This window comes from Passer montanus, unplaced genomic scaffold, assembly GCF_014805655.1.
Source record: "Passer montanus isolate IOZ18808 unplaced genomic scaffold, ASM1480565v1 scaffold9, whole genome shotgun sequence".
NCBI classification, from domain to species: domain Eukaryota; kingdom Metazoa; phylum Chordata; class Aves; order Passeriformes; family Passeridae; genus Passer; species Passer montanus.
Window position 1 is genome coordinate 2,342,825 of NW_024374367.1, and position 16,215 is coordinate 2,359,039.

Below are 16,215 nucleotides of genomic sequence, written 5' to 3' on the forward strand. Positions count from 1 at the left end.
GAAGCAGCCAGGGGCTGGGGTTTGCCTCGGGGCAGCACTTCTTTGGGAAGGTCTCTCTGGGGCTGCCCAGGAGGTTTTAGGTGGTGGTTTGGTCTTGGGGAACAGCAGGTCTCCCATCCCAGCCTGTGCCCTCATCTAAGAACAGGCTCCAATGCCCTTTAACAAAATAACTACTTCCCTCTGCTGCTTTTTCTGACTTTCCTGTGATTAAAGGCAACCAAAATATTAAATGCATTCAAATTAGGAAGACTAACTGCTTCAAAAATCAATTTCTTAAATGTAACAATTTTCCTTTTTATTCCATCTGCTACCTCTATGCTGAGGAGAGGCAGGGCTGGGCTGAAGCCTGGGCAAATCAAGGCCAGCAGATGCCCCAGGACCACAGTTCCTATCAGCCTCTGCAGTGAGTTAATCCTTCAGGACTCAGAACCTGGGAGGATGTGATGTGGGGATGGCTTTGTGCTCACCTGCATCCCCACTTTGTGCTGACACCACCTGGCTCCCTGCTTAATGCTGCTTTGGCTGGGGCATTCCATAGGGACTGCAGGTTTTTCCATGCAGCATGACTCCTCTTTGTAGAAAATATGAAAACGAACAGTTGCATTAATTGCATTTTTAGTTTTGCAAACTAATTTTGACATGAGCCAGCTGGAGGTGAGACTTTGCTGCCCTGTGGTGCCAGAGCCATCTGCAGCCCCTCTGGACACAAGAGGGAGTCCTGAATCACTAAAAAGAGAGGTTTGGCTTCCCTTGCCGTGGAGTGAAACACCTCTCACCGCAGTGACAGAGCTGCTCATCACTTGGAGGCCTTTGGGGTGTTTTGCTCTCCACCGTGGCAGGGCAAACCCGTGGTAAATCCACAGTCAATCCAGGAGTGTGGATTTGAGCTGTTTGCAGAGAGGACAGCTCATCTCGCTGGCGGGGTGAGGCGAGTCCTGATTTCCCAGAGGACGGGCAATTACCCCTGGAATCAAACCGAGCTGACACCCCCATTTTGATAGCTGATCCCCGCATTTTGCAGTCCGAGCTGAAAACAGGAGGCTGGGGCAAAGCTCCCCGTGTCTCCACACTTCTCTCCGTGCACCGGGGCCGCACATTCCCCCCAGTCTGCCCAGACACCGTGGATCTGGGGACACACAGCAAGGGGACGAGGGGCCCTGACACCCCCTGTTGCCACTGCCCCGCGGGACATTCGCCCCTGGGCAGGGATATTTCGGGACGTGCGCCTTTCCTGCAATACCCAATCCCCTTTGGCACGGTATAACGCAGCTCCCGGGGGGAACACGGCGGAGGTGACACGGTGGCACGGGTCCAGCCAGGATCAGCGATTTCGGCAGGTCCCGCTGAAAAGCGGCGATCCCACACCAAGTCACGAGGGAAGCTCCAGCGGGCTGGGGCTGGCCCCGGCCGTGTCCCCGTCCGTCCCAAGGCACGCAGCCGGGCATTCCTGGGGGGCCGGGCCGGCCGCGCTGCCCCAGCCCCTATATGAGCCCTGCCCGCGGGCAGCGCCGGCACAGGCAGCGCACAGCCCGGCCATGGATGACATCTACAAGGCAGCCGTGAGTGTCCCCGGGGCTGGGGATGCGGGCGGGCTGGAATGGAGCTGAGGGGTTTTGTTGTAGGCTGCCCAAAGCCGCGATAGCAACAACGCGGTGGAGGAATGGAAATGAGGTGTAATTGTAGGGCGGCAGCTTTTAGTCAACATCCTCACCCAGGACACTGACCCTTCCCTCCCGTGGCGAGTGAAGTTTTGCACTTCTCTTACAAGTGTGAAACACTCAACCTGCTGTTAAATTGTTCACAATGACCCCCTGGTTCCCCACTGTAAAGCAGGGAGATGGCTCCTCGGTGAAGCTATAAATCTCAATAAAACCTGCACGGCATAAGAGATGACTCTTGGTTTTACTCCAGACAAAGCAGAGGAGGATTTCCTAAAAAATAAACACTATTTGTATGGATTAAACTCACCCTCTTCTTTCTGGTGCTTTACAACTCTGCCATTGCTATGTTCCCCCTGCCCCTTTGCTGAGCATTTTTCATGGGGATTTTAAAAAACCCTTGAGTTTTTCTCAGTTATTTCCAAACCTTCTGCTCTGCTGCTCCTGCTCTGTGCTGTGCAGAATCCAGAATGTGAGCTATGCCCTGGGGAACGTGGAGCATCCTTTGGCTATTTTAACTCCCACAGCTGCACACTGCGCTCACTGTGTAAACCCAAACTATTTGGTCTGTAATAAGAACTCTGCATTATTCTGTAACATAGTCAGACAGAGATGTGCTAGCAGAATAAGGATGAAAATAGATTCTGGATTGTGTAGATTGCTATTGCATCCATAACGAGATTTACAGTAAGAGCTTTTTGATGTTTTTCCCCCCTTAAATATACAACTGATCAAGTCTGATTTTAAGCAAGACCACAAAAAAAGCATCATACCAGTCTTAATATTATGCCAAGGTTTTTAGAGGGAAGGAATATAGTCCTTGGTAGCTAACTGAAGGAAAAACAACCTCAATGCTCACACATCCCCTGTCCTTTGGTCAGCCTTGAATCTTGGAAATGGAACCCCTGTGGTGATCCTGATAGTGTGAAAAGGTTCAGGAAAGGCTGAGTCCCCCAGCCAACACCTTCAAAATGGAGAAAAATGGAACTTGTAAAATCAAAGGAAATCCAGGCTTTTCTAATTAAGGTTTTTAATTAAATAAGCTCTCTGTGACTCAAGGCACAGGGACCACATGGCCAATAATTAGGTAAATGTAGGATTTGAGTCCTGGGCATTAACTTCCAATGTCTTTACGGAGGCAAAACAAGTCCAAGCCAGGCACAGCTGAGACAGACAGCTCTTTTGTGGGTCTGTTTACCACAATTTAGACTGTAAAGAAAACATTTACCTGTGGAAAAAAAAATTAAGAACTTCAGTTTCCTCTGTCTGACTTCAAACAGAAGCTGGGATGGAGAGAGGAGCTGATAAAAGCAAAATACAATTTTGCTTTTGGCATTACCACAGCTACTGCAGTGCTGTGAGCTTAGAGCTTGCCTTCCCACACTGCAGTCAGAAAAACCTGTTCCTGCAATGGTATGGAGGGAAAAGAGGAATAAGGCAGCAAACAGCCCCCATGTCCAGAGAGAACTATGGACAGCTCAAGATAGATTTCTGTGACAAAAATGTCACTCTATAGCAACAATGCATTTAATTTGTACCACATCTATCACTTCAGTACTGAAGGAGGCTTCAAAAGTGAATAGTTGTACATTTCCTGCATGCTGATAGCATGTATTAATATTACATTTATGCCAAATCCCCTACGTGCAGCCAGAGAACCCAATGAATTTTCATCTTACCCACTCATGCCTAGATAAGGGTGTAAAAACACAAAGCTATTTTGGGAATATTTTTAGGCTCTGTTAAGCGGTGCCTAGAACAGTGCCAGGGACAAGTGTCCAGATAAAGGGCTGCAAGGATAAATACCAAAGCCTGGGAACAATCGGGGAGCTCATCTTTATCTCCAGCACCTCTCTCACTCAGGCTTATAAATAGCGACTGCAGCCGGGGTGTCGTGTTACAGAGCAGGACTGGCTGTGGCCATCGTCGTGGTGGCTGCTCTTGCTCTGCCCAAAAAATGTCTACAGAGGGCCAGCAGCTGCCTGCCTGCCTGCCTTCAGCAGCACCAGAAACACCGGGCTTGGGTTTCCTCCAGCAGTGGAGAAAACCCTGCCACCGTCCTTAGAGCTTTCTGCCAAGTCCTCACCTCCTGGAGCAGGGGAGTGGGATAAAAAGCTCTGCCTGCTCCCACAGGCTCTGTCCTGCTAAGGAAAAGTACTTTCTCTGCTTCTTGATGCAAGCAGGAAGAACCAGCTGGCTTTTGCAAAACCACCGCCCTTTGGGGGCAAAATAATCAGCTTTCACTCAAAGACACAACCCTGGTTTGTGGGGTCCTGCCCCAAACAAAACTGGGTGCTGGGGGCAGCAAGGAGACTTTAGTGGGGTCAGACAGGGCTGGCATGGGGTCCTGCCTGGCTGGATCTAGAGAGGCTGTGGACCAGCACAGGAAGGAAAAGTTCATGTTCTCATGGATGCTTCCAAAGGGGCAGCTGGACATGGTGGTGAGGGCAGCCAGTTCAGCTAAGCTGTACCTGGAATGAAGCCATAGAGAGAAAGGCACTTAAACAGGTATGGCACAGAGCTGATTGATTCCCCTTGCTCTCCTTATTGATGATCTTCATTAATTCATGCTGTCTTATAAGCTCCCACTGATGGTCTGTGGGGATTGAAGTAGGGCAGAGTTTGGGAACAGCCTGCCAGCCCATGCCAGCTGATGCCTGTTGGCTCCACAGGCCATTCCTTCAGAGAGATTCCCAAAACAGACTGAAGGGAATAATAGCAGCTCCCTTCAGAGCCAGACACCTTCGTAATAACACTGGCTGAGATGGAAGCAGACCAGTTAAGCTCTGGATAGGGCAGCAGTTTCCTGAATCTAGGCCTGAAAAACAACTACCAGGGATAGTCTTGTGTACCTCTCCCTCCCCAGGGAATCTCAGGCATGTCTCAGCTCTGATCTGGCACTGGCCCACATGTGAGCAGCCTTCAGCAGGGCAGCCCTCCTGCAGGGAAACCTGCCACAACAAGAAATTATCCCCAAATGGTTGGCAGAGGCATATTCTTTTCCCAGTGGGCTTTGTGGGCTTTTCCCAGTGGGCTTTTCCCTGCTTGTACAAAGGCTATTTCTGCCATGTGTTAGCATCCACTACTCTAGAGAAGTTATGTTTGCTTCAAAGGAGATGTGAATATTTTTTTTAAAGGAAGAATCTCTTAGACTACAAAATCTTGCTGTTTAAAAAGCTGTACATTAAAAGGCTGTACATTCCCTGGTCCACAAGGTTGCCTCTTGTGAGGTTTGGTTGACCCTGGCAAAGGCTGTTGAACAAACAACATGTCCTTTTAGCAGTTTGTGATGCTGACAAAATTAAAATGACTTGGCGTCTGTGTTTTCCTTACAGGTTGAGCAGCTGACAGAAGAGCAAAAAAATGGTAGGTGCACCTTCAACCTGACATCACAGCCTGAAGTGGAGCTCCCAGGCAGCAGCCCTGCCTGCCTCAGCAAGAATGCTCTGCAAAATGCTTTGGCCAAGGCAGGGCATGACCCAGGGATTTTCTGTCCCACCAGGCCATGCCTGGGCACTGCTGGGGTGCACAGTCAGGAGAGGCTGTGCCTGGGATGAGCCCCCTGGCTGCAGGCTCCAGCTGCAGGGCAGGACCCCCTCACCTCCCCTCTCCTCTCCCCTCTCTCTCCAGAGTTCAAGGCTGCCTTTGACATCTTCGTGCTGGGGGCAGAGGATGGCTGCATCAGCACCAAGGAGCTGGGGAAGGTGATGAGGATGCTGGGGCAGAACCCCACCCCCGAGGAGCTGCAGGAGATGATAGATGAGGTGGATGAAGATGGTGAGAAGTTTGGGTTTCTTCCGCTCTCCCCAGCACACATCTGGGGGTGTGGGGGCCATCTGTGCAGTGCTGGCAGGATCCGTGCTGGGGCAGTCACAGCTGTGGGGTGCAACCTGCTGTGAATTCAAAGGACACTGAACACCCACCAGACCTCAGCATGGTTCCTTTATGGAATTTCCAGATGAAGGGAAACTATAGAAATCTTTATTTCTACAGCGATCAGACTGTTTGAACTGATTTTGGGGGTACTGTGAAATTGTACAGATCCTTTAAAAAACAGAATATAGGATGAATGTAGGGACTGCCATTTTAGAAATGCCATTTAGAGGATTTGATCAGGAAAGTCTCTCAGTGCTCAAGTGTACACACCCCCACATAACTAACTGTCAATACTGATTAAATCAGTGTGCTGATGATCCCACATAACAAAATCCACAGGGGATATTTGGGCAGAAATACCACACAAAGTAACTAGAAAATAAAGAAACAGTTAAAAATCAGGCAAAAAAGGAAAGCATCTGAGTAATTGAAAACAACACTGCTATAGTGCAGGTGCAAAAGCACACTGCATGAACATCTGCCTTCTGGAGCTTTCAATATTAATACCTAAATGAGATGGACAGGTATCTCCATAGCAGGAATTTCCATCCTTTGGTGCTTCCAGAAGGACTTTTGCCAAGGCAAAATCACTGTGAAAGGTAAAAATTCACTTACAAGGTCAGAGAAGGGCCTCAGTCAGTTTCCCCAGCATCCTGAGAGTTGGCTCTTGCTGCAGGGCTGCTCTCCTGAGTTTTGGCCCTTGGTTGCTGAAGGGAAGGGTGATTCCTCATTGGCATTGCCCGTCCAACCCTGTAGCTCCAGCTGATGGCTCCAGCTGGGCTCCCCTTTCCTGCATTCCTCAAGCCCAGTATGAGAAGAGACTGAGGCATCAGACCTTGTGTATTATTCCAGTTTGACTTGTAGAGACACTGTCTGATGGCAGTCTTGGTTTTTAACTTTAACAATAATGGGTTTAACACCACCACTTAAGGTTTTGGGGTTCTGAATTCATGTGGCTGTGAGGGGAAGCTGGGGGTGGGCCGGTCTGGTGGAGCTGCTCATGGAGAAGCGTGGAGCTCAGTCAGGGTCCCTGTGCTGGCCAGCTGGCCCCAGAATGTCCATTCTTCCCTCAGGCAGTGGCACTGTGGACTTCGATGAGTTCCTGGTTATGATGGTCCGGTGTATGAAGGATGACAGCAAAGGAAAAACCGAGGAGGAGCTCTCAGACCTCTTCAGGATGTTTGATAAGTAAGAGCCATGAGCACAGCCAGGTGGGGTGGTGGGAGGGGTGCAGCCAGCCCAGCCCCCCTCCCCAGCAGCTCTGCCTGGTCCTGAGCTCTTCTGTCCTGGCACAGAAATGCTGATGGCTACATCGACCTCGAGGAGCTGAAGATCATGCTGCAGGCAACAGGAGAGACCATCACTGAGGATGACATAGAGGAACTGATGAAAGATGGGGATAAAAACAACGATGGCAGGATTGACTATGATGGTAGGACTTCCTTGCCCATGGTTTGGTCACAAGCCCTTGGTCATGCCCCTTGGTCTTGGCTGAGCTTTCTTGGATGAGTTCATGCAGGCAGTGCTGGGCAGTACATCTGACAGGAGCATGTGTGCACAGGGATGGGGGGTTCTTACTCCTGTGAAATGGGACAAGGACCTGGGGCTGCCTTACCTCTCCCCTTGCTGCACTGAAGCACTGCCATTTTTCACCAGTCCCCTCGTGCCCCCTTAACACCAGCACCATTTCTTAGGGGCTCTGTCTTTGAATGTGGTGCTGACAAAATTATATCCAGGCCATGTGGTGGCAGCTGAGGGTGACGCTGGGCTCCGGTGACATTTCCAGCAGGAGTCACAAGGAGTCCTCGCTACACTCAGAGCAGCAGTAGCCATCCCCCCCTTGGCCTCTCGCACATCGTGGGGGTGGAAAAGGAGACAGGGCTGGGAAAAGCTGCCAAGAGCACACTTGGCAGCTGTGAGGGCACTTCAGTCTCACCTCACACCTCTTGTCTCCAATGTCTTCCCCTTGGCAGAGTTCCTGGAGTTTATGAAGGGGGTTGAATAAATCTGAGGCCAGATGGACAGCTTGAATCTCCTAAACCCTCCAGCTCTGCTTCTCATCTCCTTGACTAAGTCTCCTGGCTACCAGCATGAAGACTGAGTGCTGAGAAGGGTGGCCAGGGGGAAATAAAACCTGTTAATACCCAGTGCCTCAGCTGGTCATTCCTTGGACGTTCAGTGACAGCTTCACACCCGTTGTGTACTCATGATTAATGAAACCACTGCTGGGGGCTACTTCTGACAAGGTGACATCACAGCTGGAGCTTCAAGCCTCCAAGAGGTATTCTGCTGCCAGCCCAATGCAAAGTCCATCCAACAGGGCCATGGGGGCTCAGTGGGGAGCTGCCATGTTCCAACTCCTCACCCCACCATTGAGAGCAGGCTTGGGAGCTGGCACTGGTGCCTGCTGGTTTAACTGGAGCATTGGCAGCATTTTAGCAATGAAATATTGAATTAAATCCCCCTTCAGCCATCACTGAAATCCATGTGCCAGGGACAGTCCCTCCCCTCCCTACTCTCACCCTGGCTATCCTGAGGGTACACCCCCTCCTCCTCCTCCCTGCCAGCCTGGTTGGCACCCTGTAATGCCCAAAGAAGACCTCAATTTGCTTTGGAAACATGAATAAAAGCCATTCCTGAGCTGGACTGGATGCTCCTTCCTGTCCCTCTCAGCCTGGTGGGAGGCAGGTGCTGGCCCCTCATAGTCCTCTTGCAGCCCTGGGTGGGTTCCTCACTACAAACAAATGAGACACCCAATTTTCCCTGGCAAATCACATCGATTTGGGTCACTGGGAAATGCACCACCCCACCGTGGGTCTCAGCTCCCAGCACAGGGTGACAGCAGGGCCAAGGAGCCGCGCTGTCCCCAGCGCCGTCTCCTCCGTCCCAAGGAAGCGCAGCATTCCTGTGGCATTAGCAGCTCTCCCTGCACATAGCTGCCTCCTCCCATCGAATGGCAGCCCCAGCACAACTCACACATTGCAGTCGTGTTGCTAAAGTCAATCGTTTACCCAAGCAAAACAAACATTGGCAGGGCAAGCACGGGGCTGAGCTGGTGCAAGCCCCGGCCATGCTGCCCTCAGCCCTGCAGGGCCACGCTGCTGGGCCAGTGTCCCAGCTCTGCAGGTTGTCCTTCTGCATTTCCTCCACAAAACAGATTATTTTTCCCCGCTTCTGTGGAAATAACACCCTAAAGCAGCTGTGACACAATCTCTTTTATAGCAATGATGAAATATTGCATTTCAGGGAAAGCAGGGATGAGAGAGGTGGTTGATAGTTTGCAAGGACATGATTGTGTCTTTCCTCAAGACAAGCAGCATTAAATATTTTGATCAACCAAGGCTTATAACAACAGAAAAACTAAGAAAATGAACCTGCCAGCTAGAAAACTAGGGTATTTTGGACACAGCTCTAATGCAAACATCTGTTTGACCCACTCAAAGGGGTCTCCCCAAGGGCTCCAAGCCCTTGATGCCACAGCTACTGCAGATTCAGCAGACTGCAGCTACACCAGAAGGCAATGGAAATATGGGTCTAAGAACCTGTGACAGGAAATGCTCCCAGGGGTTAACAGATTCTGTTTCCAACTAATCTCTAGCCTACAGATGAAAAAGAAACATTTTCCACCTCCGAAGTGTAGCAGGAGCAGTTGTTTCCCACCTGTGAGAACACAGCATGTCCTCGTGCTTTATCCCAGGCCCGGGAACCTCCAGAGCTGCAAATAGCTGGGGTTCATCCAGGAGCTGAGGTGATGCCAGCTGTCCCCACACCCATGGCCACCCCACACCTGCACTCACAGCACATCAGGCATCACTGACAGCCCCCTTATCATTATTCTCCTCTGTCTTGGCCAATCCCAGCATCCAAAAAGGACTTCTCCAAGATATTCTCTACTGCTTACTGATAGGTTTTGGCTCCCTGGAGGGTGAACAAGAGAGAAAATAAGGTTAACCCCTTCCCTTCAGTCAGCCTGGTGGCCTGGACTGTGCTGTGACCCAGGGAAAAGGATGGCTGGGAAGAGCCCCTGGCCCTGTGTCTTGGCTCTTCCCCCTTGGCTCAATGGCACTGGCAGCAGAAAGCCACAGCCTCACCTGCTGCCCACCCTTCTCCAAGAGTAAAGCAGGGAAAGTGGTGGCTGGAGAGAGAAGACAAAGGTCTTGCAGCAGCCAAAACTTGCCACTAGAAAAGCAGATATACTGGGACTATTTAGGCTTTCCCCATCCTTAGAACAAGAGCTTGGGAAGCCGGGAAATGTGCTGCCAGGCTGGCCTGCCTTAACACACTGCCTGTCCTCCCAGACAGACAGCAAATGCTGCAGGGTGAGGAGCTGTGGGTGGATTTCACTGCTGGCTAAAACACAGGAACAACTGCACAAGGAATGTAACACGACATGACAGGCCAGTGAGTGGGTGAGCAGGCTGAAAAAACAGTCCCCCCTGGAGGGGCAGCCTGGCTGAGCCCCCACACAGGGGATGTGCTAACAGTGAATGAAAACCACCCTGAGGAATCCATGGATCTGCACAGCTCCAAATCAATTTGCAGTTTTTAGTGCACGTTGTGAACCTCTGGTGTCCATAAGCACTTAAGGAATGTGACACAAGTGCACATTGTCTGGGGAAGAAAAAGCAATTAACTTTTTTTTTTTTCTTTTTAATGAGGCAAAAAAGTAATTTACCAGACCATAAACCAGTCCCTAGATCTGTGTGCTCTTACCTCCCCAGCAGAGACAGGGGTTGTGCAGGCAGGTGACAGCAGCCCATGCCACCAGACACTGCCACAGCTCTCAGGCCATTTATCTGCTTGCCTTTGCCGTAGATTTAGACTCCGGCCCTGGTTTGCAGCTTTATCAGCATATTTGAGGCCTCTCCTCAGCCCTCAATAAAACATTGCTGTGTGAACCAAGTGACTGCAGGAATTTCAGATGAAATTTTGTACTCACTGCCCTAATAAAACCTCTGCCTAAATCTGCCAGCAGGGCAGGGGCAGTGTAACGTGAGCTAAGGTACATCAGATAAACACTTCACCAAGCCAAAGCCCCTGTGGAGTACAAACACCTGCAGCAGCCTCGAAACTGGGCAAAGAAGAACTCATGTTCTGTTGCAGCCTCTTTTTGACCACACTATTGAAAGGCAGTAAAGGGGGACACAGCAACACGTGTCCAGCCCTTTTTATCATCACTGTGAACATCCATGTCCCTGTGAACACCTTGGCCACCAGAGCATTTTGCAGGGCTTTGATTCAACCCCCCCACCCTGTTCTGTGCTCTTGGCTTTCAGAGCAATGGCTCACCTTTGCCAAATGAGATGATTTGGTATTTGGTTACACGCCCTTTGCCTTTTTTCTTTTTTAAGTCAAAGCAGAGAAAGGAGCCAGATTGGAACTTGATATTGAGTCCTCTTAATTGCAAAGGGGAGAAATAATCTGCAGCAACTATGACGTACAGCAGCAGCAAGAATGACATGTATAAGCTGATGTACAGCAGTTGTTAAGCACTGAGATGCTTTGGAGCTCATTGTCTTCCTGCAGGATACCAAACATTTCATCATGAGAGTTTTGCAGTTTTGAAATATCAAAGATGAGAGAGCTCTGTGTAATAGGAATAGTTTCAAGTGGGCCACAGCTGCTGGTCCCCCCCTCCTGGGCTCTGTATATGTAATGCCCCCAAAAAGGATCTCCAACCTCACTTCACCAACAGAACTCACGTGATTTCACAAGGCCAGAGAAAGAGGATGGAGACCCACCCGGAGGCAGAGTCAGCACAAACTCCCCTCCACAGCTTCCCCTTCAGGGCTGGGACAGCTGTACAAAGAGGCAAGCTGTGAACACAGGTGTCACAGGGTTAGCAAATGCACTAGGTGGTCACTGATGTCACTGCAGGCAGCGCCCTGCAGAACCACCATGTGTGCAGGGAGCACACAACAAACCTGACACCTGTGGAAGCTCACAAAATTCCTGTCTCTTGCTACACAATGATGCCTGGATTAAGGTTACGTTCCTCTGGGCTGCATTTTGTCACGCAGCCGCTATTTTGGTCAGAAAGTCAGCAAGCCCTTATTTGGGAAGCTGTCCCACTGAAGGGCAGCATGAAGGGCAGCGAGATGAAAAGGCTGCTTCTGAAGGCAGGCCTGGGGGAGCTGCCTGCAGCCACAGGAAGCCCAAATCTTGCCCTCTGCTTCTTGTTAACATTCCAACATCCTCTTCTCAGCCTGAGCCTTGCTGCTCTCTTCCCTCAGAATGCATCTTGTGGGTGAGCTACTCTCACAACACAAGCACCCTGGGGAAGACATCAAAGGGGCTGAGGCGAAATCTCCCTTCTTACCTTTATCTTATGGAAAAGTTTTAGTGCTAGAGATTTAAAATGCAGAACTTACACTGGGCAGAAAATCTGCAGACACACAGGTAAAGGTGTAGACTGACAAACACCAAGTGCTCTACTCAGAGGTTTTTTCCTTTCACTCTTTTAACACATATCTACACCAGACTGACCACACTGACCCTCCCTGGACCAGCCACTCCCATCCCCATCAATACCAGCAACAACTCCACACTGTGTGCCTTAATCATCTAGCAAGCCGTGAACCTTCCCAATGAGCTGTCATGCTGTTGCTTAGTATTAAATCTGGTTTTTACTGATACCTTTGCTGGTGATCCTTTAAGTTCCTCCAACACTTGTTTGTAACAGGCTGACAACACCAGCCTCCACAAAAGCCCGGAAGATGCACACAGCAGGAATGAGACAGCTGAGGGCTACACACATCCCTGACTTTACAACCCCCTTGACTTGCGAGTTTCAAATTGGTACACCTCTTTATATTGCCATGTTTAGGGGTGGGTGGGTTTTCCTAATCAGTCAAAACCAATTAAAAAGTGGGAACTGGGAAAAGATTTTTGAATTTAAGCTGGAAAGAGTTCAAACTAACACAGATAATTTTGGGAATTGGCTAAACTATTCAAAAAACAAACTACATGAATTGGATGTTCCATTAAAATTGTTTTTCATCCCACAAGTGTTTTTCTGCTCTACTGCCGCCAGGTCTGTGCACACTTCCAGCCCTGCTGATTTACCCCACCGGGTGGACAAGCGCCGGAACTGCAGTTCCAGAGCAGGCGGCTGCACTCCCAACACTGCCTCACGCCAGGAGGGGAAAGCAGGGCCTGAGTCACCTTTGGGGAGCCCTGGAGAGTGAAGCCTTCTCCTGATGTACAAAGCAGGAGCAAAGCCCAGGCTCAGCTCCTCCCCTCATTTTATTCCTCTCATCTCCCCAAGCCAGCATGTTTTATCAGGCAGTGCTTTTGTTATTGGATTGAAATGCACTCCCTGAAATCAGTCACTATTAAAAATGTGCATTTTGTATGTTCCTAAACCCATTACATATTCCCACGGGTAGCTTCACTAATGCTTCAGTATCTACAGGCATTTCAGGACACAACACACACCAACTCCAGCACCACAGCCAGCACTGCTTCCCCTCCTATTTCCCTGGATTCCCACAGCTGCAGGGAACCACACAGCAAAGCAGCAGACATGTCACAGCCCTTGGAAATGTCACCTTGCTGTACCAGCACCAGGAATTATCACTGAAGTCATGGTACCTGAGAAAGAAAATGTCACCCCAGTTTTCAAAAGCACAAGGAGGATCCAGGGAACTGCAAGCCAGTCAGACTCCCCTGGATCACTACTCACAGGCTTGATGCACAGCTGGCAGGTGAAATACAACTCAAACAAGGCCTCTGGAGGGCCCTCCTCAAATTCAGGAGCTGAAGGCTTTGTTACATACAATTTTATTTTAAAAAAATGCTGTAACACACATGCCAGTAAGAAAACTGGGTCCTCTTGTTAAAGCACATCAGTCCTTTTTCTGCTGAGCAGCCTGCTGAGCTGCCTGCTTGGCATTGTTGGCCTGCATCTTCTTCAGCCCCTTCTTGTTGTGTTTCTTTGCAAACCTCATGTTCCTCAGAAACTTGGGATCAACCTATAAAAAGAAAGGAAAAATAAGCCATGTTGCAGAAGAAGACATCTACAAAAACATTTACAGCTCCATATTGTTCCAATTATTCCCAAATGCAGGCTGTGACTAGATCAGACTTCTTTTCTGATTTTTCAACAAGAGTATTTTAGTCATCTGCAACCAGGCTTTAACAGCTGTTTTCCTTAACCACCATAAACAAACAAAAAAATCCCAAACCCCAACAATAACCATAATGAAATAACAGGATGGGCAAAGCTGCAGGAGAGGCAGGACTGAACCCTGAGCTTTGAAGAAGACAAATTTTTACATCACTTCCAAAAAGCTTTGTAGATTGTGACATCTACAAAGGAAATAAAATCACAACCTTCCCATAACACAAAATTTACTGTTTTCACTTTCAAGTGTGGAAAAAGATCCTGTTGAACCACTTGGATAATCTCAGAAAAAGCAATATACTGTCACTTTCATGTTTTGCCCAGAAATGCTAATTCCTCTTATTTTTTTTAATTTCCTGTAAGTGACATTATCTGGATTAGTACAGACAGTAAAACATTACTGAAGGAGAGAGCAGAGGTGAGGAGAGGAGGAGACCCAGCAGGACTCAAAAGGGAAAGGAACCATTTAACTGGCAAGTGTTTGTTTTACTGGAACAGCACCCAGTGACAGCCACCAGAACAGGACAAGGACAAAACTGGCCACTGACTAAAAGTTTCACAGACATGCAAGGGCAGCTTTTATGTGGGTTAGAAACATCCCAGCATGTCAGGAAAGTAAAAGAATTGAACCCCACAGTGCTCCTGAGCCCCTGCAACACAGGCCTCTGTCTGCAAAAAATGTGTCAGCCAAAAAGCACAAATTCTAGGTTTTTTCCCACAGTTAAGCCTCAGGGCTCATCAACCTGGAATACCAGCAGAAATACTCACCCCTTTGAGAGATTCATATCTATGGGTTTTGGGCTTCTTGATGCCATTTCTGTGCCACTTACGGGCTATGTGGAAAACAAGACAATTACTGAAATTCCAGTTTCTGCCACTATTTAGCAGCTGCATTAGTTTCTTTTTTTTAAGTGCACCTGACTATCAAAATGATGTGGAACAGACAATTTTCAGACCCTTCCTATCCAAACTAGACTTCAATTAAAAACACATCTCTGTGCTCATCCCTTTGCACAGGCTTCCAACCCAAAGATTTCGGGGAGCTCATGAACTAATGGCACCCTGACAGCAGCAGAGCAAGAGGCCTCACTCACCAATAAATGGAAGGGTCACAGGGCACCTCACTCACTGTGCAGGACCAAGCAGAACCTACTCGTGACCCCTGCTAATCACAGCCCTGGTGAAAGACCCCAAACATGAACTATTTCACCACTGTGGCCACCTCTGGATTGCACAGGATCCCAGGGAGGAAGCTTTTCAGGAACAACACAGAATGACAGGATGGTTTGGGCTGGAAACAACTTTAAAGAGCAACCTGTTCCACCCCCTGCCAAGAGGAAGGACATCTCTCACCAGAGCAGGCTGCTCCAAGCCCTGTCCTCGGACACTTCCAGGGATGGAGCAGCCACAGCTTCTCTGGGCAACCTGTGCCATCCTCACAGGGAATCATTTCTTCCTAATATCCAACCTAAGCCTGCTCTGTCAGTGTGAAGCCATTCCCCTGTGTCTGTCACTGCCTGCTCTTGTGAAAGGTGCCTCTGCCTGCTCAGCTGGTGCTGACCACCACGGAATCACTCCAAGACCTTGGAGTCCACCCGGCCAACCAGACCAGGGCACCGAGTGCCACGTTCAGCCCTGCCCTGAACACCTCCGGGTACGGTGACACCACACCTCTCCCGACAGCCCATTCCAACGTCCAAGCACCCTCCCTGTGAAAAAATTCTTCCTACTGCCCAACCCAAACCTCCCATGGCACACCTTGAGTCTGCATCCTCTCATCCCACTGCTGATAAGAGGCTGACCCCCAGGTTTCCAAGGTAAAAGCTCCTATTTTATTACTTATGTACTAATTCTGCGTTGAGCCCGAACCAGCCCCGGCTCTCATCCCTCTCCTTCCAACCCGCTCTGATCTCCGCGCAGCACCGCCTCATCTCGCCCCAACCCCCGGGCAGGCCGCGCTGCCAGCACCGCAGCCCCGCCGGGATCCCCGCCCCGCTCACACTGGTTGTGCGTGGTGTGGTTCTTGGACTTGGCCATGGTCGCACCTGCGGGAGAAACACACACGGCTCAGCCGGGCCGGCTGCCGAGGGGCGCCGGGCTCCCGCAGAGCCCGCCCGGCCCCGAGCGCCGGCCATGACCCCGCTCCCCAGCCCGGCCCGGCCCCTCCGCCCGGCCCGGCCCGCGGATGGTGGCGGATGGCCGCGGATGGTGCCGGATGGTGCCGGGGCCGCCCTCACCGGAGCCACGCTCGCCGCCGCCGCCGCCGGACCGGAAGAGAAGGAGCACCGCGGGGGCTGCCGGGAATCAAGGCCGGGCCGGAACCCCGTGTCCTGCAGTTCCGCCCGGCAGTTTCCCCGTTCTCTTCCCGCACCGCTGCTCTTTGCCCGCACCGCCCCGGCTCCCGCGGCCGCCGCTCCCGCTCCCGCTCCATGAGGGACGTGAGGCCGCTCCCGCCGCGGGAAGGCCCCGCCGCGGCGGGACCGCAGCACCCGGCGGCGTGGCGGACCCGGTCCCTCAGCGGCGCGGTTCCCCCAGCAACGCGGTTCCCAGCAAGGC

At 50.6% G+C, this 16,215-nt stretch overlaps 2 protein-coding genes across 2 annotated transcripts; one reads left to right on the forward strand and one right to left on the reverse strand.

The window, feature by feature from the left end:
- Positions 1–1,428: 1,428 nt before the first annotated feature.
- Positions 1,429–7,684, forward strand: TNNC1 (troponin C1, slow skeletal and cardiac type). Its single transcript, XM_039734372.1, has 6 exons — positions 1,429–1,559; positions 4,994–5,024; positions 5,289–5,435; positions 6,608–6,722; positions 6,830–6,966; positions 7,508–7,684. The coding sequence occupies exons 1-6, from the start codon at positions 1,536–1,538 to the stop codon at positions 7,537–7,539; spliced, it is 486 nt and encodes a 161-aa protein (XP_039590306.1). The 5' UTR covers positions 1,429–1,535; the 3' UTR covers positions 7,540–7,684.
- Positions 7,685–13,298: 5,614 nt separating this feature from the next.
- Positions 13,299–16,003, reverse strand: RPL29 (ribosomal protein L29). The gene is made up of 4 exons (XM_039695424.1): positions 15,897–16,003; positions 15,660–15,704; positions 14,428–14,492; positions 13,299–13,507 (listed from the first exon to the last, which is right to left on the reverse strand). The coding sequence occupies exons 2-4, from the start codon at positions 15,694–15,696 to the stop codon at positions 13,382–13,384; spliced, it is 228 nt and encodes a 75-aa protein (XP_039551358.1). The 5' UTR covers positions 15,697–15,704; positions 15,897–16,003; the 3' UTR covers positions 13,299–13,381.
- Between the last annotated feature and the right edge of the window lie 212 nt (positions 16,004–16,215).